General features: G+C 39.3%; 1 protein-coding gene across 2 annotated transcripts in view; it reads left to right on the forward strand.

Moving 5' to 3' along the window:
- Positions 1–25,720, forward strand: part of DISC1 (DISC1 scaffold protein) — a 202,365-nt gene extending 176,645 nt beyond the window's left edge. The window contains exons 12-14 of one of the 2 annotated variants that reach the window (XM_035562617.2): positions 6,350–6,394; positions 16,070–16,201; positions 23,015–25,551. In XM_035562617.2, coding sequence (XP_035418510.1) covers positions 6,350–6,394; positions 16,070–16,201; positions 23,015–23,161 — 324 coding nt within the window. In that variant the 3' untranslated portion in view covers positions 23,162–25,551. Of the gene's footprint in view, positions 1–6,349; positions 6,395–16,069; positions 16,202–23,014 lie in introns of both variants that reach the window. The other variant, XM_050709968.1, reaches the window with a different exon arrangement.
- Positions 25,721–27,151: the final 1,431 nt, after the last annotated feature.

Below are 27,151 nucleotides of genomic sequence, written 5' to 3' on the forward strand. Positions count from 1 at the left end.
TCACTGACGAGTTTCACTCTGAGTTAGGTCTACTGACTAGTTAGCCTTGGATCTGTGTTAGCTGTAGTGGGGAGGGGGTAATTTTTCCTCCCCTAGTGAAAAGGTCAAAGGCTTCCTAGCTCAGATGCAGGTAGGCTTCCAGCATATAGCAAATATTAAAAGAAGGAAAAAATCATGAGATTTGAAGGGTCTGAGAAATTTCTTTTAAGTTTTTGTGTTCTGCTCCGGAATGCCATCCTTGCTTAAATATTTACAACTACCTAAAAATCATTTAACTGCACTGTCAAGGCAAAAAAAAAAAATGCAATTGAAAAGCTTTGTGACCCAATAGCTGGACTGTCACAAAAAGACCCTCCAACAGGAGTTGTTTTTTCAGTTGATCGACAAAAATTAAAAGTGTGCTTAATCCCACGTGGTGCTAGGAGTCATTGAACTGTGCATTACATTGAAAGCTGATACCATATTTTGCATTTATACTGGCTGAGACTTAGCAGAAAGGCGGGTATTACCTTACTGTAAAATCTCTTCTTGTTAGTAAAATTCTGTTTTTAGATTGGGCTTCAACAGTACTTGCAGCCTAGGAAAGACACTTTACAGACTGAATGCACATAGAGAGGGTTTTTGCTGTAAATGGTCAACTGTGGATTTGATTTATTTTTTTCTTCTGTGATTTTTTTTTTTCTCTCATCATATCCCTGATGAGTTGGTTGAAGTAATATGAGCCGTTCTGTTGGTCATGGAAAGCCATGATTCCCTTTTAAAAGAGCAGCTGGGAAGCTCTGGAAGGTTTGGGGCTTTGTGACTGTTTCTGTAGCACTCTTGAAATTCGTGCAGTAGATATCGGCCATTTCATCTCTGCAAGTCTGTATCATTTCCCTGGAAAGTGGCATTGTTATCCCCTAGAATGACATATAGGCAACTGAAGTGAGGTGACTTTGGGTTCTGGATAGAGTTGCAGGAATCAGAAAGCCAGGTTCCCCATATGTTTAGTGGAAGGTGAAAGTATATTTACACCATTTTTTGATAATTTCTTCTCTGTCTCTTATCAACTACAGAGGGAACTTAGGGACACTATCCACCTAACTTCAGCTCTTCATCTAGCTGCTTAAACTTTGTAGGATAAATGCCTTTGCTTGCAATCTGGCCTGTCCAGCCATCCTGATTAAACACTATTTTGAGAATGTGCCATAATTTATATAGAAGCTGATGTGATTTTCAAACAAGAAAGTACCTGTCAGTGAAGGACCTATGGAGGTATTCTCACACCTGTTCTCGCAGTGCTCTTAGGACTGGGAAACTTGAAGGGAAAAAAAGCAGCAGTTATGTTATCATAAGAACATTCATTCATTTTCCAGCTTTTAGAAGGGATTGAGCAACACAGCCGTGTTTTATCACAGCTTACTTGACTAGCCTTCCTCTGCTTCAGGGCTACCTATAATTAAGACCATTGAGTATAGGTTACGCACCAGTGACAACTGCAGCCCATTACAACCATAAAAAACAAACAAAACCCATAGACTTTTTTCTGGTTCTGGAATTTGGGCTGGTCAATAGTTTTTATATTTTAAGGATCAGAGATTTTTTTCCTTATGGGATATAGAAGTTTACACAATCAAGTGCATCTTATAGTTTAGGTAGTAAAGCTGGTAGGATCTCAGTAGGAGTGACAGGCAGTATCTAACCTTTTAGAGAAGAGCTAGCTGTAGCATACTGTTCCCTGCCATCTCCCAGCAGTTCATAACAAAGCAGAATATAAAAGCAAACAAATGAACCTGACACATTTTTTAAAAATCGTGCTAACCTCCTTTTTAATGCTTTGAAGTGGAGAAGATATTACAAGGGAGAAAATGTCTTGATTTGTAAATGGACTTAGTTGAAAGTTATGTTTTCAGATCGGATGTTAGGAAAAGGTTCTTCACTGAAAGGGTGGTCGGGCACTGGGACAGGCTCCCCAGGGCAGTGGTCAGAGCACCGAGCCTGCTGGAGTTCAAGAAGTGTCTGGACAACGTTCCCAGGCACATGGTCTGATTTTTGGGTGGTCCTGTGTGAGGCCAGGATTTGGACTCGGTGATCCTTGTGGGTCCCTTCCAGCTAGGGATATTCTATGATTCTGTGGCTCTATGAAAGGCAATCCACTTTTGCAGCATTTAAATGCTCTGTTATATGGTATTGTAATGTTTTCATTTTAAAAATGTTTTATATTCGTGGCTGTGGTGGTTTTACCTTGCTGGGCAGCTGAACTTCACCACAACCACTCTCTCACTCCCCCTCCTCAGAAGAGGGGGAGAAGAAAGTATGCTGGAAAAAAAAAAAAGGCTCATGGGTTGAGATAAGGGTAATTTAATTAAAGGGAAAAGGAAGAGGGAAAAAAACAAGCAAAGGCCACACAGAAACACAGGGAGAGAAAAAATAAAATTCTCTACTTCCCATCAATGAGCTGTGTTCAGCCATGTCCCGGGAAGCAGGGCCTCAATACATGTAGTGGTTGTTTGGGAGGACAGACGTCTTCATAATGAGAGCCCCGCCTCTCCATTCCCTTTCCCAGTTTTTATTGCTGAGTGTGACACCGTACGGTATGGATTATCCCTTTGGTCAGTTTGGGTCAGCTGCCCTGGTGACGTCCCCTCCCCACCTCTTGCCCACTGCCAGCCCGCTGGCTTTGGGATGGTTTGGAGAGTCCTGCTGCTGTGCCAGCACTGCTCAGCAAGAGAGAGAACACTGGTGTGATACCAGGGCTGTTCTAGCTACACGTGCAGAGCACAGCACTGTATGGGCTGCTGCAGGGAAAGTTAACTCCGTCGCAGCCAGACCCGGTGCAGCAGCAAAACAAAAAAATTGTAGTGATGTGGATTTTAATGTCTACCTTGGCCATGTCTGTCACTTTAATAAAGAAAGCCTTACTGTTATCCATTAGTAGTTTTTATAACTGTTTTTCAGGAGATACCATATATTAGTGGAGGTACCTAATGGAAAAACATGTATTTGTCAAATATACTTGGCTAGATATTATTTAACAAGTTTGTGCCCTCTCTGTGAGAGGAGTAGTTTGATGTCCTTGTAACATTTCTAGAACGACCCTTCTCTTCAGCTGTGTCACCTCTGCTCTCCATTAGGGAATTTCTAAAGAGACAGCTGTTGGTCACTGAAGCAAGAAAAGAGTGGCATTCTTTGTATTGAGAGATTACTGAATTGCTAGGTTCAAAACAGTACTGCAAGGGGTAATCTTAGCGTATGTGTATATATGCCTTTGAAGGTGCGTTGCCTTCCAGGTAATTAATTCTCCTGATGGTGGAATGCTATAAATAAAGTGCCCCAATTATTTACCATGTTCTATCTGGCTAAATATTACTGAGCAGTGGATTTGTTTTTATTGATGTATATTATAAATGCAGTTTTCTTGGATATAATTATCCTTCTGTGTAGGTTTCATTAGAAAACAAAGAAACAAATAAACACAAGAATTAAAAAAAAAAAAAGAACAGAAGAATAGAAATAACCCCTCACTTAGATCCTCAGATACTGCTTTGCAGAAGGGACATTTTTCATTTTTAATTAAATATTCTCACTAGATCACAAAATATGAATGTTCTGATATAAAATATGCAAGGTATAAATTCTTTGAAAGTTCAGATATTTTACTGTCACGTGTGAGTACAGGTTTATTAACTGTCAACAGTTACTTTATAGTCTTCATAACTGTTTTCTAAGACAGTAGAGAAATTTTTCTCAGTTTGTTTATGCAGTAGACTATGGCATACCCCAAATAATCCTGTAAGTCAGACTTCCTTTATAAAACTGACTGTTAACCAGGGAAAACAATCACATGTTTTGGCAGCTCAGCTTACTGAAACATCATTACTAATTTTTTGGTCAAAATTAAATAAAGTGAGGCCAATAAAATTAATACCAAAACAATCTTGAGTTACTTAAAATTAAGGTGCACCCTTCTCAACTACAGATAATTTATTAGAATATAGTATTTTAAGAAGTGCTGAAGCAAAGTTGTAGACAGTACTTCTAGTCTCAATCTTGTCAAAGTCAGTTGTTTTCTAATGAAGTTAAAATAGATTCTTGATTTTTCACGTAAGCGTGTATTCTCCATAGTAGCTGTTCTGCCGAAAATGAGGTGCCCTGCCAGTGCAGTTCTAGTTTGTCTTTCGCTAACTAACTGAGATTGATTTTTCTCCCAAGTCTCTGAGGAATTCAAGATGGGTTCTAGTTTTCATCCCGGAAATGATCCATACTTTTAAACTGCAAATTATATTGCCAGGGCTGCATGTGAGTGAGATGAAAGTTGCTGTGGTCATTAATATGTAGTTAGATGCGTATATATGAATACATGAGTGATTTCTAAAATATGCAGTAGCGTTTCATTTCTCTTCAGACATTAATGCCTGCTTGTTCCACTACTTATGAAATCTTGCTTTATTTTTTGTTTGTCGATAATGTACGTGTAAGCTATGCCTTTTAATAATGCTAGCAGCATCAACGATAACTAATAAACATAGAGACGTGTGTGTGCTGGGACCTCCCTAACACCAAGTATCTTGATGAACATGAGTATGTGTGTACCTGCAGGCTTGAGTTCCTGACCTATCCTTTTTTCTTCTTCTGCTATCTGGCATGCTGTGCAGTGTTCCCTCTTAATCACTATGAAGGAAAGAAACACCTACTAGATTTCAAGAAAATTGAGGTGATTAAAGTTACAAGGTAAAAACCAAAATTCAGTAGTGTTACCTTTCTTGTAAGTCAGCGTTTTTGGTAGTTATCCCATCAGAATTCTTTGTAGGTCATTTCTCATTTTTTCACTGTTACTGAAGCAAGAAAAGAGGTAAGAGTTAAGGGCTGGTTTTCCTTCCTCACTTCTGCATACTTCAGTTTTGCCATCTGGGAAGATGTTTAGAAGTCTTTTTGAAAGCATTAGTGTTGGGAAGGTTCTATCATAGCAAAGCATTCATTTGATTCACGGTTTTCAAGATAATAAATGTTTTAAGTGATATTAAGTGAGCAGCTATGAAAAAAAGTAATATTCAGTGTGCTGTCTGTCATTAAAAAGAAGTCATCACAGCATATGACACAACATTTTTTAGAATTTAGCAATAGCAAGGAACAAGAAAGCCTCGGTTAGCAGGCTGCAACTCATTACCGTGCATTGAGATAGCCTGTGATACTGGAGGCAAATGTGCAATGCGTAAAGGACAAAGCCTTTAGAAAGCTAAATAAACTGTGCTTTCATTTGAGTTTTAATTAAATATTGTATTTGTAGAGCTTCAAATGTAATTTGGAAACTTAAAATTTAATCATCTTTTGAATGTCAGCATTAAGCATCAGTGGAAGTCAGTGTTTGAACGTTTTCCGTATTAATCCAAGCTGGGAAGGGTTGCTGTAAAAACAGGAAGCTGGCTTGTATACAATGATCAGATCGTTGTTGTACAGTCACACACGTGGTTGTGCAGTAAGATGCCCCTTAGCTGCAAGTGATACTGTCATATCTATTGGTAAACATGCTAACTCTTTAGATAGAGCTAATAGTATCTCAGTAAGCTTAATGTTTACAAGTATGTTGCAGTGAAAATATAATAAGAGAAAATGAGTATGGTAGGTAAAATAAATCTAAACAACCTCTCTTCATATAGACTACTGAAATATCCAAAAATCATAATGGTCTTATGGAAGAGTAATGATTTTATACTTTATTATACATATGTATACATACCTGTGATACTAAGTATTGCCCTATCAAAGTACTATCCCTATCTCTGTTTATTTAGATATTATCAATATTGTTGTTTGAGATAAGTATTAATGATTTTCCAGGAACGTTAACATGAAATTTTTTGACTGCTCCTCAATCAGTGAAAAATTGCCAAATTTCTTACAGCCTTTACAGACAAAGTAAGTTTTGAAAGAGGAACTATAGTTACCACATGTTACTAATAAAAACCATCAGTGGGGTCAGAATCTCCTGCCCAAAATCATTTACAGGGTTTGTGCCAGAAAATTTCTGTAGACTTTTGAATGGTGTTTAGATCAGTAAGAGCTTGGTAGAGAAGTTTGTCTCAATCTATATTTAGTCATTCAGTTTTAGAGGCAGTGTTCCTTGTGGGTTTTAACAGGGAAGCCAAGAGTCAGGCTTTAATAAAATGTATTCAAATTTAGCTTTAAATATTGGGTGGCTGCCACGGCCCCATTAGAAAAGGAATTGAAATGTTTCATATATCTGTAGTAAAATGATGTAATTGTTCAGCTTATATAACTTTTTATGTGCTATACTGTTTTTGTAAGTTCCATTGAAATCTTAATGTTTATACATGTATGTACCATATACTTAATAACTTATCTGTAACAGGTTGTGGAAGACATTTCATTTGGAGCAGAGGGTCATTTATCTGAGGTAAGTGTTTTCTAGGCAGTATAAAGTGGTGACATTGTACAGACCTTTCTGGGGTTGAATTAGAATTAATGATACCTGTTCTTATAGTGTTACCTTTTGGTAAAAATTTGAGAGCAAAATCGCTATGTAGTATGCAAGCATTTAGAAAAACAACAGAGGCACCATCAGAGTTGGCCCATTCTTTTTTTCCATTGAAGATAATGGCAAAATTGCTGCATATTTCAGAGAGTTTATAGTTAAATTTCACTTTGCCAGTGCTTTTAATTCAAATGAACAACAGAAAAGATATGTTGGGGAAATGTAGAACCAATTATAGTTAGCCAACCCCACTGTAGCACCATAATAATGCTTAAGAATGGAACAAAATCATGATGTTTTACATGGCTCCTCATGTACCACTAAAAAATGCCTTTATAAATCCTCTTGAATTTATTTGACAAGTATAGTAGCATAGAGCAGAACACATGTCAATAGGATTTTTGTCTGAATAAAAATAATGGATGTTTGTCATTTTACTCTATTTTCATAAATAAAAAGATGTCAGATCCTAGTCTATATATTTGAGCAAAGTCCAGGATAATTGAGTAACATAAGATGCCCTGTGAAAGTGATGAGAAAAATCTGCTTGTTACTGTCTACGTATAAACTAAGAGTTTAGGTAATATATGTGTAAGGAGATTGATAGTGGTTAAAGGAGCTGTACGGATTCAGTGTGATCAGTATGCCTTGGGTTGCACCCTACATATTAAGGAAATTTAGTATCCATGCATTTTGTCCAGCCAGCAATTTAATTACATGGGTAAGTAACCCCCAGTCGACCTCCCATATTAGTATACATGCCACCTGACGAGTACAAGGGACAAGCAGTTAGCCAAGCAAATGAAAAAAAAAACACAACAACACACACACAAAACCAGAAGAAAGTTGCAATTTGGGATAACTATTCATATGAGATATTTCTTTGGATCCCCACCAATGAATCCAAAGGCTGTGGAGCAGCTGGAACGTTCCAGGAAAGATAATCTATTGCAAGACCAAGCTCAGATTGTTGACCTTGTATACAAGGAGACTGACATGAGAACATGCCTAGGATGGACTGCTTTTCTTTGTGTGAGTTCAGCATAAATGAAAATGGGAACCCTTGAGAGTTGATGTGAGCTGTGCAAAAAACAGTCACCACAAAATGCAAAAAACCTCTCTCAACTGTGAATTTTGCTTTGAATTAAAGCAAAGCTGCAGGTGCTTACGTCCATGGATGACGTGAAGTAGGAGTGGGTAGTCCCACAGGATAAAGGTACCAAAAAGCTCTACTGCCAAAAAGGCAGCATAAAGGAATGTTGGTAGTGATAGATGCCAAGGTGGTAAAATATTTGCTTGAGACTAAAAATTGCATATGGTCTGGACCAAAGCAGATGAAAGCTCTACTGTGTGCTTGTGTGCAGCAGTGACCTGCACTGAACACCCAGACCCTCAGTAAAGAAATTGTCCTTTGCTTAACAGGAGATGTGCCCAGGACATGAGAGTGTCGTGCATGCTGGGCTTATGTATGTGCAGAGCAGCCAGGCATACAGGGGTACTGCTAGGGAAGTCTTCAGCAAGAGCTTAATATCTTAGAGCCCTCGCAGGCAGAGGAACTTTACCCTTTTGAAGTTTTGAGGGGAAAAATGCATAAAGAGAATCAAGAGCAATGATATAAATAACGGAAATTGAAATGAGTTAGAAAGCCAGGCTCTACCACGCTGCCACAGCTGGATTGAGGTAGACTTGCAGACAGCTTTATAAAGGATCTATGAAACTGTCAGCACCCTCTGCCCTGTCAAAGCTTTGCCTAAATGTTCCTTTAACACTCTGGTCCCTTAATCCTTGTCAGTCTCCCCGTTGCCTGCAGGAGAGCTCCCTGTTAGTCATTCCACATTGTTGCATCTTAGTGACTCAGGAGCAGAGACGGGAGCGAACAATACTACGAACCACCTATAAATGATACCCAGCTATGCTGACTCCTAGCACAGCGGGATGTGGACACTAGAAAACAATATGGTGCTTTTGTTTCTCTTCCAGCTCCTGGCCCACTGTGAATTTTTATTTGTAAGTCAGTAAATAGCCTTATCCTCCCACAGCAGGAACTGGAATTGTCCCAGTTTAATTAAATGAGTCGATGCAGTAGTCTGTACTGATTTTAGGAAGCCTGCACTCAGGGAAGATCTTGAATCTACTAGGGATGAGAATGGGAAGACTGCTGTCACACAGACTGCAGCAGGGTGCTGGAAGGCAATGGAGAGCTCTATTCCTGCAGAGATGATTTTCCAAGGACGCTCTTCCATAGCTGTAATGGAAGATACATGAGGGGAAGGATTGCCAACATCAGGCTGTAATTTTGATGAGTCATCTAACACTCCCATGTGTTGTTGTATCCCTGCAGAGGAGGGAAAAGGATTGGTGCAAGCAAAGGGAATGTGGGAAAAGCGTGTGATGGTGGGGGAGGTAGCTCACAGTTGCAAAACAGCTGTCTGGAAAGTTTCATGCCTGAGTTGTTGCATATGAGAAACAGGAGCATGTTGTAGTGCTGAAGTCTCCTAAATGTGCATAAACAGGCTGATGGAACAAGCTAGCAGTCTGTAAGTGGAAGGTGATAAGAGCAGAAGTAACTGGGAAACATCCTTGATCCTAGTTCTGTGGAAAGTCGGAGAGCCACCCCCATGAAAGAAAAGCAGGGAAACAACAGGTAGGAGGAAGCAGCAGATGATCTTTGGTACCCTCCAGAAGACATCATATTGTTAATAAAGCATCATGTTCTTTTGGTGTGGAAAAGAGCAAACAGTTACAGCCTGTGTATCCATCCATGCCAGAGACCCTTCAGTGGCCCATAAGACTTTTGAAAGGAAAACTAAAAAATATGTTAACGATGAGCCTGTGAAAGAGCAGTGCACACTATAAGAGTGAACCAGGAAGACCACAGTACACACTAAGTTTTGGTAAGCAAAAGATGCATACTGTCCGGAGGCTTCAGTGGTAAGCTGTCTGTAAGGCATAGCTGAAAGAAAGCATCAATATGTCTTCTAATAAGAAAGGTAAATGAGAAGATAAAATGAGGGCAGAGTGCAGAACTTTTTCTTTTCTTTATTTTCTTAGCTTGAGGTCTTTCTAAAAATAATAAACTGTGCCCATATATGTAATGCCGTTAGTATTCACCACAAGGTAGCAAGAGAAGAAAATGGTGAAGGGTCTGAAGGTATGTGAGATGCACTGAAGTCAGGCTAGACTGATGAAATTCATTCTAAAGCACATAGGAGCCAAGTAAAACAATCTCCAAACCATTAACAAGCTCCTATGAGAACTCCTAAAGGAAGGTTGAAGTCCCAAGAGATCAGTAAAAGGCAGAGTTGGTATTTGCCTTTAAAAAGGAGATAGGCCAGGAGTCTATGTGCCAGCCAACATAATTTCAATTAGGATTAGAATTCCAAATATTCTTGATAGATTGAAAGACTAGCCTGAAATCAATAAGATGTAATATGTTAAAAGACAGGTGCAAATTGCACTTGGGGCAGAAAAAAAGTCGTGTTTATGTATACAGATGGTAAATAGCAGCTAAGATGACAATACTGTGGAATAAGAATCTCGGGTTATAGTGGACTGCAAACAGAGTGGGATTCATTACCTTGATCCTGTTGCAAAGAAGGGCAAAAGTCATTTGCATCTTCATTAATGGGAATGTCAGTTGTAAGAAATAATTATTGTGCTTAGCTGAGAGTGTCAAAGCCTCCACGGGAATATGGCACTGGTCTGGGTATCTCTCTGTGTGGATGATAGGGACATGCTGAAGAAAAGAAAGAAAGGAATATAAATAAAATGTTTAGAAATCTTGGTCTGGTTGAAAGTCAAAATCTTCCATCACAGAAAAAATAATAGTAAAGAGGAATAATGATCAATTATTGTGTGCTGCGTAAGGGTAAAATGAAATGAAAACATCTTAGTTTGTAGCAAGGGAAGTTTGGATTAGGAAAACCTGCTCACTGTAAGGATGGTTGAGCCCTGGAGCAGGCTCTGTCCTGACAGCTGGAACCACAAAATCCCTATCAGCTGCTAAAAGCCGTGTAGACAGGCATCGGTTGAGGGCAGTAACAGTGTGCTTGATCTCACTACAAACCACGGAGGGGGCTGTTGTGGCCCTTTGTTGCTTCCTGATTGCTCTTGCCATGATTCTAGGATGGTGGTGGTCAGGAGTAAGAAGCATTATTATCAGAGTACAAGATTAGGCCTGCTGTCAGTGACTGCTTTGCCCTTCTCACCTACGGCACCTTCCCAGGACAGTGCACACAGGACAGCAGTGCTGGGATGCAGGGCAGAGGCAAAGGCTTCCTTCACTTCAGACACTTTGTGGCTATGCAGCTCACTAACTGAGGGCATGTGCATGTAGCCGGCATGCGATTGAAGCATCTGCTCAAGCAGGACAAGCATATGGACATTTCCATTTTGTTTCTAGAAATGATTTAAGAGATGCCCTAGCCTGACTTTTTGGAGTTTCAAGTGGTCACAATTTCCATTAACTTCTGCTAGGGGTGAGGGCAAGCATGCAGCACTTCTGCAAACAATAAGTCACTGTTCTAAGCCTTGTGCCGTAACAAAAAGTATCTGTCTGCAAGGGCAGCTTTTTGTAGTTGTTATTTATATTGCTTTGAATGATTTTAACTCTTAGAGAGAGGATTTAGTAGAGGTGAAAAAAATCTGGCTGTGATGTTTTGCATGAGGTCTTTTAAGGCTTCTGTTTGCCCTATTTCATTAGGGTTATGATACTGCTAGTTTGAAGCAAGGCAACTAACTCCTACAAAGTTTCTGTGCATTAGGAACAAATTTTAAGGATTTATCTGGGAATCCTACTTCTCAGCACAACAACCAGACTAATAGAGGCTCTAATCCCTAATAGAGTTAGATCAATCTAGCTACTAGAATACTGATTCTTCCGTATAAAATTGCTGAATTGGATCCAAGAGAGCACAGAAGGAGTTTGCACTGGAAAAGCTGACCAAACATTTTGCTCGAGTAATGCTGTCGAGGAGCTGTTGCTCATAGGTGACTAAAATGGCTTGTAAAAGGGTAAAATGAAATGCAGAAGACTAAAGTGGAAGCCATTTCCTCTGCTCTTAATTTGGTGCACTGATGCTGTGCAGCATCTGGGACAGAATAAGAATTTATACTTTGCATGAGAAGGTAGAAGAATTTCTTCAGTTACCACCATAACAAATAACAAGTCAGACCCACATTTGTACCATTTTAACCTGTTTAAGGATTTAGAAAAAAAAAATAATCCCAACTAGCTATATCCCCATTCCCAGAAAAATCCATAGAGCAAAATTGCATCTCAGCTCTTTCCTGACTGCTTCAGTCTCTCCTAAAAGTGCTGTTAGTGCAGAAATAAACAAAGAAGTCTTAAGACTTAGCACAGCTTGTAGCATTGACATAACCTACAAGCTTGGATGAGGTGTATTTTATTAGTACACTGAGCTGGAGGCAGAGTCCACTTTCCTTTCAGAGGTGTTGATCACTGTAAAGTGCCACTTTCCAACCGGGAGCTGTTCTGAATAGTTTGTGTGTCACTGACAGTGGTTTCCTGCCTACATAGACAAATGTCAAATAAAAATGTTACCAGTGACATTAGCAGGCATGGAAGGCTCTAAGAGGGACCTTTCCTATCTAGTTCTCTGGGTTATCATACTTTTTTCATACGAGGGTCTAGGGGCAGGAGCTGTGGAATTGATTGAATATTTAGAATTCTTCTTGTATGTTTTTGAGAGCAGTATATGTTTTTACCATCTTATGTATAGCTCTTGATATTAAACTAGGATACCTAAACCGAAGTTATAAATGTCTGCACCACCAGATTCTTCCAATCCAAAATAAGGATGGCCATTATATACATGTTCTGTATATAATCCATATATTATTATATACTATATATACGATGACTCTCCTGCATTTTTCCCGTGATGTTTGTGAGTACATCCTTGAGAGACAATGTTTGTCTAAACTACGGAGGAGCTTCTCATTTCAGCTGAAAAGGCAGTTCTGTGTCATACAGATGCGAAAATAGTTTATCCATACACTATTATTGCTAGATTAAAGCTGCAGAATGCACATTAAGTTTTTAAGATTAACAAAAGGTAACAACTACCTTATGGAGATATTTTAGTTACACCACAGAGCAGCTATAACCATGCAGTTATGATTAAATGGGTACAAGTGTTCAAAGACCTAAATAAGTTTGATTGGATTTTTACTTATTTATATTTCCCTGCTTCTCCATATTGTTGGAACAGTTCTTCGTTGAGCACACAATTTTTCCTAGTACTCACTTTTCATTTATCTTAGTTTCCAAAGTAAACATGATTTCTGTTACATTTTAGGTAATTTGTTGTGTATTCAAAATGCAATAAATCAGGAAGATTTACTGTATTTGTTACATGCGAGCTAGAATGGATATTTTACTTCAAGTGAGAATCTAAGTATTCAGTTGACAGGGGAATTAATGTGAATGGCTGTGAGAATTACAGAATCTTATTTCTGAGCATGTTTAGCTCACCAATAAACTCCTTGTCAGAAACTGCAGCAGGATGGAAGCTACTAGCCAAAGCTTAGAAACCCAAAATACGGGCGAGTACTGATGCAAAGCACTGTGCTTGCTACAGAATGAGAGTTCACCTGAAGCCCTAGGGGCTTGAGGGCTGGCTCATGGGTTCCCTCTTCCCTTTTGTCATTCCTGGGACCTTTGTTTACTTGACTGTAAGGTTTTATTTTAAAAGGAAAAGAAAATGTCCAATATGAGATTGGATTAGTTAGCTGCACACTGGTAAGTATAGTCATCCAGCTGCATTGCCAATGTGAATTTCAGGCTGTAATTATATTTTATCTCGAGTTTTCAGGACCTGACCACCTTAGAACTAGGCCATACTTGCAACTTGGAGCCTTTTTTGCCAACCATGTCTCTAAGTACTGGCTCTTCTTGCCAGCATCTCTTATCCCATCTGAAGTGCAGAGAAGGGAGGACGTCTAGGAGGCCCTGTGGGAATTTGCCCTAGGATTTGCCCTGTATGCTCACTGGCAGTGATTAGGGAAATAATTTCCACTATGGATGTTCACAGCAGGTCTAAACAAATGCAGACAGTGCACTTATCATTTGGATTAGCTGCTCATTGAACTCCTTGTGTTTGCATCTACTAGACAGGAAACAGGGCCATTCTAAAGTGGAAGAAATAGATCTTTCTTTTACAGCCACTGGTGGCACTGCTAATTTGTTGACCAATTCTCTGGATACACTGTCCTACTGTCAACAGTATCCCCTTGATAAAAGCAGTAAGTGGATCAGACAAAAGTATACAATATATTGATGTTGCAAGAGCTAGAGCCTGCTTTTTATGTGTTTCTATAAGATATCATTTCTTCAGGATCTGTACAGGACTAACTCATTTTGCCTAAGTACACAATCTGTAGAAAGAGTCTGATTTGAAAACTTTGTTTATGGCTTTTGTCTGTCAGAACAGTCCTGAAGAGCTTGTGTGTTAATAAAAGCTGTTCTTCGTAAATTAACTGTTCGATGATGGTATGGCACTGCATGCTTTTTGTCTTGTTTTTCTTGCATTTGAGATGATGATTATGTGAAGATCTGATTTTTCCACGGGTAACGAGCTGCTATAGAAAAATGTTCAGAAGTTGAGCTTTCTCCAGAATGGCCATCACTTTAGATGTTCTTTCAGAGTAGGCAAGTTTTACTTACAATTTACTGACTCTCTCCTTCCCAGCATGAGACCTAAGTTCTTTTAGAAAACTGTCATCTGTTCTTGCATGTGTGTCACAGAGTGATTCCCGAAAAGCTTTCTGTTGATATAAACTGCCTGGGTTATCCCACTCCCTAAAAACATATGGAGTCCTGCTGTTTTATTGAATAATGATTTAACAGCTGGATGGAAGACTTGTTCCTTGTCTTCTGTCCTCAGTCTAGAGACAAGGACATTCCTAGTTGATGTAGGGAGAATGTGTATGTTCTCCTACCTTGTTCTTATTTTAAAAACAATGGGTCAATTTTACATCTGTTTACTCTGTTGAATTCTGTTGTAGATTCTGATACTTGATAACAACTCTGAATTTGGCTGTTCAGGTCTCATGTACAGAGCCAGGGACTCAGCTGGCTGCTTCTCATGTTGTACTTCTCTGCCTCTAAGCTGTGGGCATTCGCAACATAACCAGTCTCCCTTTTGCTTGTCCAGGCTTTGAGCTGCAGCTCATTGCATACCCATGCAATCTGCTGAATAGCTGTGTCTGGCAGAAGACATAGGAAGGCAAAAGGTCGAAGCTCTGTGCTGTAACAGAGGATGTACCAGCAAGCAGACCTCTTCTGACATTTGACTCTGCATACGTACTGTGTGACGCAAACAGTAAGGGTAGCACAAAACTGAGGTCTGGTAAATATGTTTACCAAAAATCAGATTTTCCCAATGGGCAGCATTCCAACAATTTTTGGCACAATTTCGTTGACTGAAGACTTGATTTCTCTCAAACAATCACTGATGCATGATGTCACGGGTCATTGTAAAGGACTCCAATACTTTTTCAAAGGAGCAAAAATTTTCTGATATTTGTGTATGGACACATACGTAGCTGGCTATAGATGAATACATACTCGCGGTCTAGAGAAAATACAGTTGTCTGTATTCCAGCTGATGAATGATCTGTTTTTTTCAATGTAGCTCCAGCCAAACTTCATCTTCACACCATCGTCTTTTCTTTACAGATGTCCCGTCTTTCACTGTAGACAGCACTATGATGCCTTGGAGGGTGAAAGGCTAATCTCAGTGCTGCACAAATTGGTTGATTTTTTTCCCCACTCAGTAATGCTGCTTATTTGAGTCATTTCTCAAAGAGGAAGTCAATACAAAATATAAAAGATACAAATTATCCTTCTGCAGTATATCTGAAAGCAAACAAATCTATAGGAGCGGCCTTTGTAATGAATTTAGAATACTCGATTTAAAATAGATAAAGCCTTGGCCTATATAAAGGTCTAGGTAGACAACCATTATTTTTGAAAATTTATACTTATTTCACCATAACATAGTAACAAAGTGTAGTTTCATGTTGTATTCTGTAAGACTTCGATGTGTTTTCTCTGATCAGTTGAACAAAGTCCCTGAGTATTCTAGCCAGATTGTTCTTCAAAAGGCAAGTACATTTTTGTATTTATGTGAGATACCAAAAATGATGCTTGTTGAAATGGCCTAAATGTGTAAATCATATTTACAAAAACAACTTGAAATTTAGGAACCTAAATGGTGTAGTCAGCGTGAGTTTTCCCTCCCCTGCTGTGGTGAGACGACAGTGAAGAGGGAGAGCAGTTCAGTCTTCACACCCCTTTAATCCTCTACTGAAAGTGAGATCATGACTTTTTTTCTGCTGGGAAACAGACTGCGACCACAAGCACATTCCATTCTATATAAATCACCAAATTATTATATAGTAACAACTTTTTATCTCTTTAACTGGAATTTGGTTTCAGGCAATATCTTAGCACTGTAAAACATCATATCCCCTCACTAATATTTTATTTTGCCCTTAATTTGATGGAAATGTCATGTAGAAATGTATAATCATCAGCAAACATTCTTTATTTTCTTTTTCAACTTCCTTTAGGAGTTCTTCATATTTTCCGCAGAGTTGGATGAAGAATGTGAAGCAATAAGTGAGAAATTGGTGCATCTGGAAGATCAACTGCAAACTTCAGTCTGCAGAGTTGATGAAGGAGTTATTCATATCCTTTTTGATGTATCTGTAGATATATATCTATGTAAGTATGTATGTGAAATATTTGCCTTTCAGATTCACATAGAGTACTAGTTCTTAACATAGATTAAATATATTAAGACAAGAAGAATTGATTGTCTTGCTGAAGTGGGAGTATTTGTTGTAGCAAGTTTTCCTACAGTGCATTTGCACTGTGGTCTGATCCAGCCTTAATTGATTTCAACAGAAGTTAGTTCTTTGTAAAGTGAAATTAGGCATTGAAACGCTTTTATTCTACTGTTACAGTCCGTTTGTTGGTAATGCACACAAAAGTGAATAACTAGTGCACCAAAACCTGCATGGAATTAAGCATCAACACACATGCATTTCCCAGCATGATTTAGTTAAATTAAATGCTACATCATTGACTCAGACTGTGTATACTGTCACATGTAATTTGGCTTTCTTTACCTTTTGAAAAAAAAATGACCAGCAGAGGCATCATATGGTATCCTATGCAATCTAATCTGCCTCTAACACTCCAGTACAAGTGACCAGATGAGATGTCTTATAAAGCACTCTTATCTCTTTCTGTGCTTCATCTGTCATTCAGTATCTGATTGAAGATTGCTTAACCTTTACAGAGGCATTTGTTGGGCCTTCATCTGTGGAAATTTTTCAAAATTTAAGAGCACAGAGTATTTTTTCATTTATGACTTCCATTAAAAAAAACACACAAAAGAGATTTTGTTCTTCTAAGAAAGGGAAAAGAGAATAAGAACCAATGAGACTAAAGAAGATGAAAGTACTTAGTTCATTAGTTTTTAATGGAAAAGGGGTGGTAGACAAGCGAATAAGGAAGAAAGATGAATGCATTCATCTTTGGAGAGACTAGCAGACACCTGAAGGTGAGCTGAGGTGATAATGGAGCTAAGAAGGATTCAGTTTCTCCCAAACTGAAGTGCACAGTCCTCCAGGAAAGAGTGTAGAGAGGTCTAGCGCAAAACTAGAAAAGAGAATCAATAGAATGCATGGAACTACTACCTTGTTTTAGGTAATTGGGCATCTATTGCCAGCTATTGCAAAATTTATTTTCTAGAAACCTGACTTCTTTAAAGTTATTGGCATGAAAAGCTCTAAGGAAAAAAAAATATATATATATATATATATAGGGGAAGGGTTGCACAGAGAGGAGAAATCCAGTCACTAATTTGTCATGACTTCAAATCTTTCTTTTCTAAGCATTTCAGTGTACAAAAAAAAAAAAAAAGATTATTTTCTTGTATTTGCCACAGGACAGTTGTTTCCAATATTCTGTAGATCATATTTGCAGCATACATGCTTAGTTGCAGTTTTTTTCCCTCATCTCCATTCTTTTCAGAAATATGTGCATGTATGTGTCTTGCGTATGTGCAGAGTCCTTCCTCTCTTAGGTATGTTCACATTAACTCTAGTAGAAAAACACTGAGGCTTGGATTTATGGGTTCTGTACCCATCTTTGCAGTAGACTTAAGTTCATATTCAGACCTGTGTTCACTAAGACAGGTCCAGTCATAGTTACTATTTGCTATGCAAGGTGCAATAAACTGAAAAAATGATTTTTTTTGGTTCCTAAAGAAAATACACTGCAAGTATGTCTGATAGTACTTAGTTGTATTTTCCATGGACCGTGTATATTTCTTTGTAGCTCTGAAACTGGATGAGTAAGCTGAAAAGATAAAAATCTAATCACTGGAAGTTGAGGAGAGTTGTAGATTAATCTCATTCTTAGCCACAGTTGTCTGATACAGATCTGATTTCCCCTATCAGTGAAATTCAGTTCATATTATCTAAATGCAGAAATGCACACCCTGTGATATCCCCGTCCTCCTAGCAAGACCATCAGTTACAAAATAAGAAAACATGTTTAAAACATAGGGACATAGAGAGAAGCAGTTCAGCAATTCAGCTACCACTCATTAACATTCAGTTGCTATTTCAGAGGTAGTCTGGATCAATGTGCATAAAATGTTACCATCTGGTACATGTAATCACTGTGCTATGCTTCAAAAAAGGAATAACTACTACAGTGCTACAGACCTGTAGATATTTTTGTTTGTTTGTTTTCAATTAAAAACTGCCCAGTGCCTATAAAGTAAACTTTTGCTTATAGGTAACTAGCCTATATTGCAGGAACCAGCACTGAGACTGGTGCCAATAATTAGCCTCAGTAGAAGAATCAATTACTAATAGATGGATATATTGTTTGCACTGTGGTTTATTTGGTTTTAAATGAAATTACTTTTTATCCTAAATGTTGGGCAATTATGCAGTCTTCATTAAAATCTGTAGCACTCTGTGAGTAGCATCTTTAAAGATCTGAAATTGTAATGAGAGCAGGATATGTTTTCAAACTCTTGTTTTTTAGCTATTTTTGCCCTTCTCCTCATCCCCCTAAAAACTGTCTTACATATAAATCCTACAAACTGTGTTAGGTCAAAAATCTGACTGGGGGCTGCACAGATGTAGATTAGTACTGTTGTCTTATTATTAGAACACTCTTAAAGACCCCACTGAGAAAAATAAATTCCTGATGCTCTCGAGCCATTTGCCAATGTTTAGTGTGTGTCATAGCTTTGATTAATAATTAAGTTTGTATTAGAAGAAAAATCCCAGATGTCATTGTTTTTCATTCTACATTTTGATGGCATAGAACACTTAAATCAACTGTGCTAGTTGTAATTGTCAGTACAACCTGAACAAAGGAGAAATCCAGTGATATTTCTTGGTCCTGAGTATTTACACAGACCCACTTGGGATTCTCATTTAATATTGAAGCTTTCCACAGTAAATATTAAACTGTACTTTTGTATAAAAAGCATCAAACAATGGGGGAGTGTGGAGAAGAGCTCATCTGGAGCACTATGACATATTTGCTAAATTCAGTGTGGTATAACCAAATAGACCCACAAAACGTTCAATTAAAGTTAATCATTGGAAAGTGTATGAAAACAGTCCACATCATTAATTGGAAAAACCAAAGGAGGAGAGGTGACTCATTCTGGTGTCTGCAGAGCTGATGAGAGGTGTTACTTTCCTGACAGTAAAGGCCTGGAATTCCTAGTAAAATTAAATGGAGCCTATATTGCAATTTCACAGTCATTTTTGTTCTTAATTAGCAATTGCATTTTGATAGACAATTTGAATGCATGTAAGTGTTCCTCCTGGTGAAAATGCTTTTGTTGGAAGAAAACCTGGCTATACTATTATCTTAAAAGCACACAATCTCCCCCCTTGCCATAAAATGGACATTTTAAAGTTATTTGAAAACAGAATTTTGTGCCTAAACATTTATTAGGCATTGCAGGTCACATTGCTAATCCTTCACCTTTATGATATGGCAGGCTTTCATGTACCATGAAATGTACTTTTCATGTACTTTTACACGTTTCAGTGTAGATTTTCCACAGAATCAGGAGAGCAGAGTTCAGGCCCTGACTGTACCTCACCTGTAAGAAATTTTGGGATTCCACAAGAGTGAGAATTGGCAGTGGTGCCCTCTTTGATTTTAATTTTGGGTGACAGGATGGTGGGTCCTTCCCAGTGTGCGTCACATGGAGAGAATGTGGTTCTACCTTGCTCGTTCGCTCCATGATGGAGGTAGGTCAGTGCTTTTCCACCCATGTGCATCTTTGCCTTCAGTCTGGAACACAGGTCTTTCCAATTAAACGTTGAAACATCTTAACTTTTTGCTGGTCTTTTGGCACATGGTGTGTACAATCACAGAGTCATTTAGGTTGGAAGGGACCTGTGGAGGTAATCTGGTCCAATCCGCTTGCTCAAGCAGGAACGCCTAGAGCTGATTGTCCAGGACCATGTCAAGTAAGATTCTGAGTATCTCCAAGAATGGAGACTCCACAACTTTTATGCAGAACTTATGTGAGTATTTGACTGCCCTCACAGTAAAGAAGTGTTTTCTTGTGTTCAGACAGAATTTCCTATTTTTAAATTTGTGCCTGTTGCTTCTTACCATTGAGAAGAGAAGTCTGGCTCCCTCTTCTTTATTACTGCCTTTCAGGTATTTATACACATCAATAAGTTCCCCCGAGCCTTCTCTTTTCCAAGTTGAACAGTCCCAGCTCTCTCAGCCTCTCCTCATATGAAAGATGCTCCAGTCTGTTAAATCAGTCCTGTGCCAGACATCCTCCAGATCCTGACAGATCTTCCTCAAGACTTTTTAAAGAAAGACAGAGGAAGTCAAACAGGTGAAAAGCTTCAATCGAGACTATGTTTGAATTGCAGCATTGTTGCAGAAAACGGATTGGGTTTGTGTGACACTGTTTCCAATTACTTTAACTTACTGCTTGTTAGACATCAGAGAGATTTTGACATTTTTTTACTGGAAGATAGCAGGACCAGAAAACATTATTTGTTGAAACTTGTTTTGGCTCCGGCCTTTGATACTGGCTCGATGTTGCATGTGGACCCATGCACAGCTAAGTTTTTTCTGTGTTTTTAAAATAGGTGAAGCTGGTTATCCAGACATAACCTCTGTATACAGATAGAAATTCCATTCTCAGGCTTATGTCATGTAGTTTGCCTAGCCATAAAGGCTTTTATGATAGTTGCAGGTCTACACCTGACTGTGGTATTATTCATGAGTTTTCTGAAACTTGCTATAGGTAAGACTACGCAGTCGTCTTTCTTGTTGCTCTGTCTTTCTGTTGGTTAAGAGTTTCTTTCTTTGTCTCCTTCCTTTTCCTTCATGCTTCAAGATTTCTGATCCACTGGCAGTGAAATGTTTCAATTTTGCCTTTTCTTTATACCTGAAAAGAATTTTGTAATTGCTTGGGATATTACAAATAACAGCATGTAGTCAGAGACTGCACATCAGAAGTAATTAAATTTCAGAGGCTTCATGGTGTTCATAAACTGAAGAATTTCTCTTTTCACAGTCAGGTTTTCAACAGAGTCTCCTGATTAAATTGCAGAGTGGTGGACAGTCCAGGACCACTTATAAGAGAATAATAATGTTTCTTACCTCAGAAAAGCTGTAAGGCATAATTAATTTGTCCTTGTACAGTGCTTTGAGATCCTAGGATAGGAGAAGTTGAGTGTGTGCTGCTGTTACTGATTATGGGTAGTCAGGGACAGAATCCCTTTACATTAGAGCTGTCCAGAAATTAAAAGTATGCATGAATACTCCTGGTGAAGGAATTAAAAGTGAAACATCATAGTAAATGTTACATAAACGCATAAAGATGAAATTCTGAGGAAGTGATAGCAGAATCAAAAGCAGCCAAAAGGCTTCTCAAAGGCATAAGTATGACTGCCTGGAATAGCAGTGTTTTGTGTGGCTTTTCTCTGGTTCGCCGTAGTCACAATTTTTCAAAAGTAGAAGCTCACTTTTTGCAGTTGCATAACTGGAGGGTGTCTTTTTTTTTCTTGACATTGCATTGACATCAGGGTCGGGTAAAACAACATTTCATAATGGATGGGCTGTGTAAAGGATAAAGCCTGTCCTTGTGCATTATTCTCCCTGTGCATTGTGGTTTTGAAAGCAAGTTGTTTCAGTGTCAACCTGTTTCATTTCCCATGAAGAAGCACATTTCTGGTTCTCTCAGAAATCCTGTTGACTTACTGCTAGAGATGAACTTATTTCTCTTTTCCTTGACCCATTTACATTTGCCTTTTGGGGTCCTCGCCCTGTAGCAGTATCTGTACAGGAAGGAATGCTGTTCTCAGAGTGGTTGAAGACGGGCCTTAAGTTTTGTTCACATAGACTTGGTTCTTGGTTTATATCTCCAGCAGGCTCTGACTCGGCTCCCACTTGATTTGCTCTCCACATTGTGTAAGCTAGGGAAGAGGAGATAAAGTTGGTTGTCTTACTGAGCTATGTCCAGCCCTTGCACTTGGACTCAGAGGTGGATAGTCTCACTGACATAAGTTTATCAGCAGAAAGAGTGATCTATCGATAGTACAAGCTGTGCATATTCCCAGGGGAGACTAGCCATCAGAACAGTATGCTGTACTGCCCTAGGAAGACCAGCCATTCGAAATCTTGTGCATGGCTCAGCAGTTGCCACTGCCTCCTGTCTCCATGTATCTCTGGTCCTACCTGCTGGTGTCTGCTCACTGCTGCACCCATTCGCGGTCTGGTTACCATCCCCAATTCCTTCCCTGTGTCATTTTGGAACTGGGGAAAGAGGGAAGGGGAAGGTCAGCACCTCTTAAAAGGCAGAGACATTAGCCGTCATAAGTGCCTGGCAGGAAACCTGAAGTAGACAATGGAAAATAAGTAGGGCATAAACACTTTCTCTGCTTTATAGTAGAGAGGATTAATTTTGCTACCTTGCCTGGACTCCCCTACTCCCCCCCCTTGTCCTGGCACACATTGCCTAGCTCACTAACTCCACACAAGCTCTGGTCACTTTCCTTTTGTCTCAGACTGCTCCTGTTGCCGTCACGTCGGATCTGAGCCACCCTATGACTGGTGCTCAAAAATTCACCATCCAGCAGAAAACCAGGGACTAGGTCTGCTGCATCCATGGTACAATTTCTTCATCTCCCTCCTTCCCATGAGAGCAGCATCCGAGCAGTAGCCCCCATCCCCTCTTTTCTTTCTTTCTTTTTTTTTTTTTTTTTAAGTGCTAAATAATGCTACTTGAGAACTTTTCCTGTATTTTTTTTTTTTGAAAGCAAGTGAGAGAAATGTATTAATATTTAATCCAAACAATTTGGAAGAATTTGAAGCTACAATTAGATAGCCATGGCCATCTGGTGTGACCAACGGAACAACAATTTATTTAATAACTTGGAAAGAGAAAAGGGGCTGCCAATCACCTATCGATTTATTCCTTAATAAAGCTTGCACAGTCTCTGCAGAGGGAGATCCAGGTGGTGAAGGAGACGCTCCAGACCATGCTGGTGCAACTTCAGCCAGCCAAGGAGGCAGGAGAAGAAAAGGCTGGAGACTTCCTCTGCGACAGCTGGTGTCCAGGAAAACAAGACTTGGAGGAATAATGAGCAGAAAGAACTGGTAGGATGACATTAATTCACAAAGGGTGGCTTTTAGTAACTGAATACTGTTTTACCAAGCCTCAGGGATCTCTTCTCTGCCTGCATAACTAATAACTAAATCAATTATGGAGAAACAGAGCCTGGAGGTCTATCATCAGAAGTATTCTACGCAGCCTCACATGTTTTGGCACAGATTGGGAAACAGCTTTTGGAGCAGAGCATCCCCTGTAAATGTGTAGATTACAAATTGATACATTTCAAGTGAGTCTGCAAAGTTGCCTTTAATGTCAGTGAAACGTTCTCCTTGAAGACTCGTAAACAGTATCTGTCTTCCTTACTCATGGATTTTTTTCCCTGATTTAAAAATGTAGTGTTAAAGCTGGAACATCTAGTATTTCTTGTAAAATAGCTGTAAGAATATAAGAACTTTTTTTTTTTCCCCTGTGGATTTAACAGCTCTCTTACACTGAATGTATTTGCACATTCCTGCCAATAATTAAATCAATAGGATGAAATTCAAGCTAACCAAATTCTTTTAACTGAAATTTGGAGCTTGTTTACTTCCTGGTATTGAGTACAGTAGAGGTAACTAACAGCAGCACCTACAGCAGTAGTTTAACTATTTTCATGTAGGTATTAATATAAACTTGTTTTAGTATTACAGGGGTTGTAAAGCACACGAAAAATACTATGTTGCTGATTTGTGCTCCCTGTATTTAAGTATTGTATGAACAGTAAATCATTTAGGTCTTCTTGTAAAGTTTATTATTACTGTTATATTATTTTGAGCTTCCTTATAAACTTAAGAAGGAATGCAGATTTTTTTTTTGCAATAGACACGTATGTGTATATACATACTTAAACATGTATTTTTAATACGAAAGAAACGCAATGTTCCATTGAAGCTAACTAGTACAAATGACCTATATTTAGATCATTGTTCAAAACAGTTACTACCTTTAGGAATTCATTATGTACTCTTGGATACCAGGATGTATCTGATACCACAAAGTTCTGCTTCTGCCATTTGTTGCAGAGGGAGAATTTAGAAACAAAATGTCTCTGGTTCATTTATTTTAAGCCAGTAGATCAAGCGTCTTGCAACTTATTACTGTACTTTTTAATACTATTTGTATGACATTTTTAGAATTATTTTGCTTCTGTTACTTCAATTACTTATTTTATAGCCACTTTATGATTTTTTTTTTGCAAATTTGGAAGGTCTTTGGACTACTAGCCCACTAAGATTGCGTTCATTTTCTACCGTGTGTTTTAATACAAGTTGAAACTTCTACCTCAATGTTTAATACATAGGGAGGAAAAAAAGTGCCAGGCAGCTGAGCCATACAACAGGGTTATAATTGCATCCAGGTGTATACGGTTGTCAAACGAGGGCAGCAGAGCTCAGGTGCTTTCTGTAGTCATTAGATCCTCAGGATGGAGTTACAACCCTGTAATTCAGAATACGGTTGACTATTATCAGTGTATTATGTATGGATCAGCATCTGTGTTGTGGTAAAGACTCTTGGATCTTTACTTTCCATGGACTCCAGCTCTCTGTTCCCTTCCCCAGTCTTGGATGGAGGTCTCTTGCTGCCCTGCTAGGTCTGTTTCTCCAGCTTTGCTGGACTGTCCCTCTTTGATAGCTCCCTCCCCTGCTAGATTTGGCACTTTCTGAAACAGACAAGTGCAGGTGGCAGCCTGCAGTTTGCTGACATTCAGCCCACAAAAAGACCGGCCCACTTGGGAAACCCTGGCTGGGCACACGTCCCATGGCTGGCTGGGGACAGCGGTCAGCCAGAAAGCACTGACGGGAACCCACATGAGTTCAGGTCATCAAAAAAAGAACACACACTGACAAGAGAGACCTCCCTTACAGCGGTATCCTAAAGACCACTAGAAGCTGCTTATGCACTACCACCGTAAATATCCAGCAATGAACGTTTATAGGACTACAAGCCCGGAGATAAACAACACCCTAAGTAAGGCCTGATGGCTTTCCTCTCCCACATGCTGAGGGGTGCGTGGAGCTTTGTCCTTTGACTGCAAGTGCCTTAGAGCCAAGACCAGCCACAGGTGAAGTGTGAAGCCTTCCTCCATGCAGCAGCAACAACAGTGATGGTTACCCTCATAGGGAGGGGACAAAAGCATTCTCATTCTCCCTAGCATCATTTCTTGACAGCATTCCCATTCACTTAACAAACCTGTGTGGCTTTTGTGTTTTGCAGCTTCAGAGTGCTGCTGCATTTTAATAAAAACTCAGCTTATGCAACCACTCTGATGAGACACTGAACTCTTAAGGAGGAGGGAAACCGAATCAATCATTCATATCATATTTGTATGTATTAACATTTATTTTATACATAATATGGACTACTACTTTAATTTATTATTCCATTAACTTCACTGTTTGTTGTGGGAAGTTAGAGCCAGTAATCATTCCTTCTTGATGTACTGAATAATAAGCATACTAAAAAAATAGAAGGTATACTATGCAATGTATCAGCTGCCTTTTATCTGTGGATAGAAAACTTCCAAATAAAGAGAAATATGTTTTTAACTAACCAAATGTCTGTTTGGATTCTGAGCAGTGCACAAGGTTTTACAAATTTCATTCTCGGGAGAGGGGGGCAGGGTGAAGAGGGAGGAGAAGAAAGGAGAAAACATGTGCATGACTATTACTAAGCTGTTGACAGCAGCAATTCCTCTGCTTGGGAAATTCTGTGATGCCTTCTGGAAACAGTCTAAAAACACATTCAAAACTAGATTATCACAGCAAAAGGAAGCTATTTTCAGTGTGAAAAGGAGGGAAGTATCATCCAGTGAGCTATACAGACTGGTAAAACTTGTGTTTGAGTCCTGGCTTGGCTCAGCCTGCCTGCCTCTCTCACCCAAGGGAGGACAGCTTTTCCCTTACCTGTGGAGAAGGATTGAGGGAAGGGAAGTGACATAGGTCTGTGCATTGGCTACAACACTATCTGAATTCAATGTCACGCTCACACACCTTCATTGCCATGGTGGAACGATGAGAGGTAGGAGAGCAGCTGTAGTGCCACAAGGATCAGTTTGGCACACTTGTACTAGGGTGCTGTCACCTCCGGGTAACCACTGGTCTCCCATCACCTGCAAACATGCGTCAGCAGAAATAAGCCCCTTTTCTGCCTGGCACATGCATTCTCCCTATGTAAGATTCCAGCCCTCAAGAGGCTTGAGGAGTACATGAAGAGCCATAGAGGCTCTGTGCACAGAAATCCCTGCCACAGCATCAAGCTGCAAGAAGAGAGCAGCTCACCTCAGGCACACCACTGCATTTGCTCTGGAGGAGGAGGAGTGAGCTGTATTTAACACCCCCCCCACCCCCACCCCCACATTGCACAAACGTACCCAGGGGCAGAAGGAAGGATGTGAGGGGGACAGCACCCCAAAGGGGTGTTTAGCTCTACCCTAATATTTTTCTCACTCAATTAGCTAATCCGTTCTTTCTAAAGCTTGACATCTCAGTCTTTTGCTTTTCGTATCATTACTTGTTAAATCAAGATAAGCACGTCTTTTCTAGAGAGCTGGAGAAGACAGTTAAATAATAGCACCCAGATAGGCAGTAGTGCTGGAGGGAGCTCCAGGGTGAGATTAGAATAATCCTCGTGTATCCTCTTAGTTTACTATCCTATTAAAAATGAGACTGGGACCAAGAGATTTTTTAGTCTCAGAGATTAACATATGCTACAAAAAAGCTCTAATATATTATGCACATGTGGATATTTATCTGCACTGCTAAGGAGGATAATACAAGTTTCTGGAGAGGTGATATTAAAAAAGGAAAGAAAAGAAAAAAAAGGCCTGTGAATGCAAGAGGTTCTTTCTGAACCTGAAAAAGAGCCAAGCCAGCAGCCACAGTAAAGCATTTCTCTCAAATTTCTAACGAAGTTTTGAATATGAGGCTTGGGAAAAGAGCTTCTGGGGTTGGGTGAGTAAAGAAATGTCTTTCTTCTTAGC

The sequence above is a fragment of the Cygnus atratus genome, chromosome 3 (assembly GCF_013377495.2).
Source record: "Cygnus atratus isolate AKBS03 ecotype Queensland, Australia chromosome 3, CAtr_DNAZoo_HiC_assembly, whole genome shotgun sequence".
Classification (NCBI taxonomy): Eukaryota; Metazoa; Chordata; class Aves; order Anseriformes; family Anatidae; genus Cygnus; species Cygnus atratus.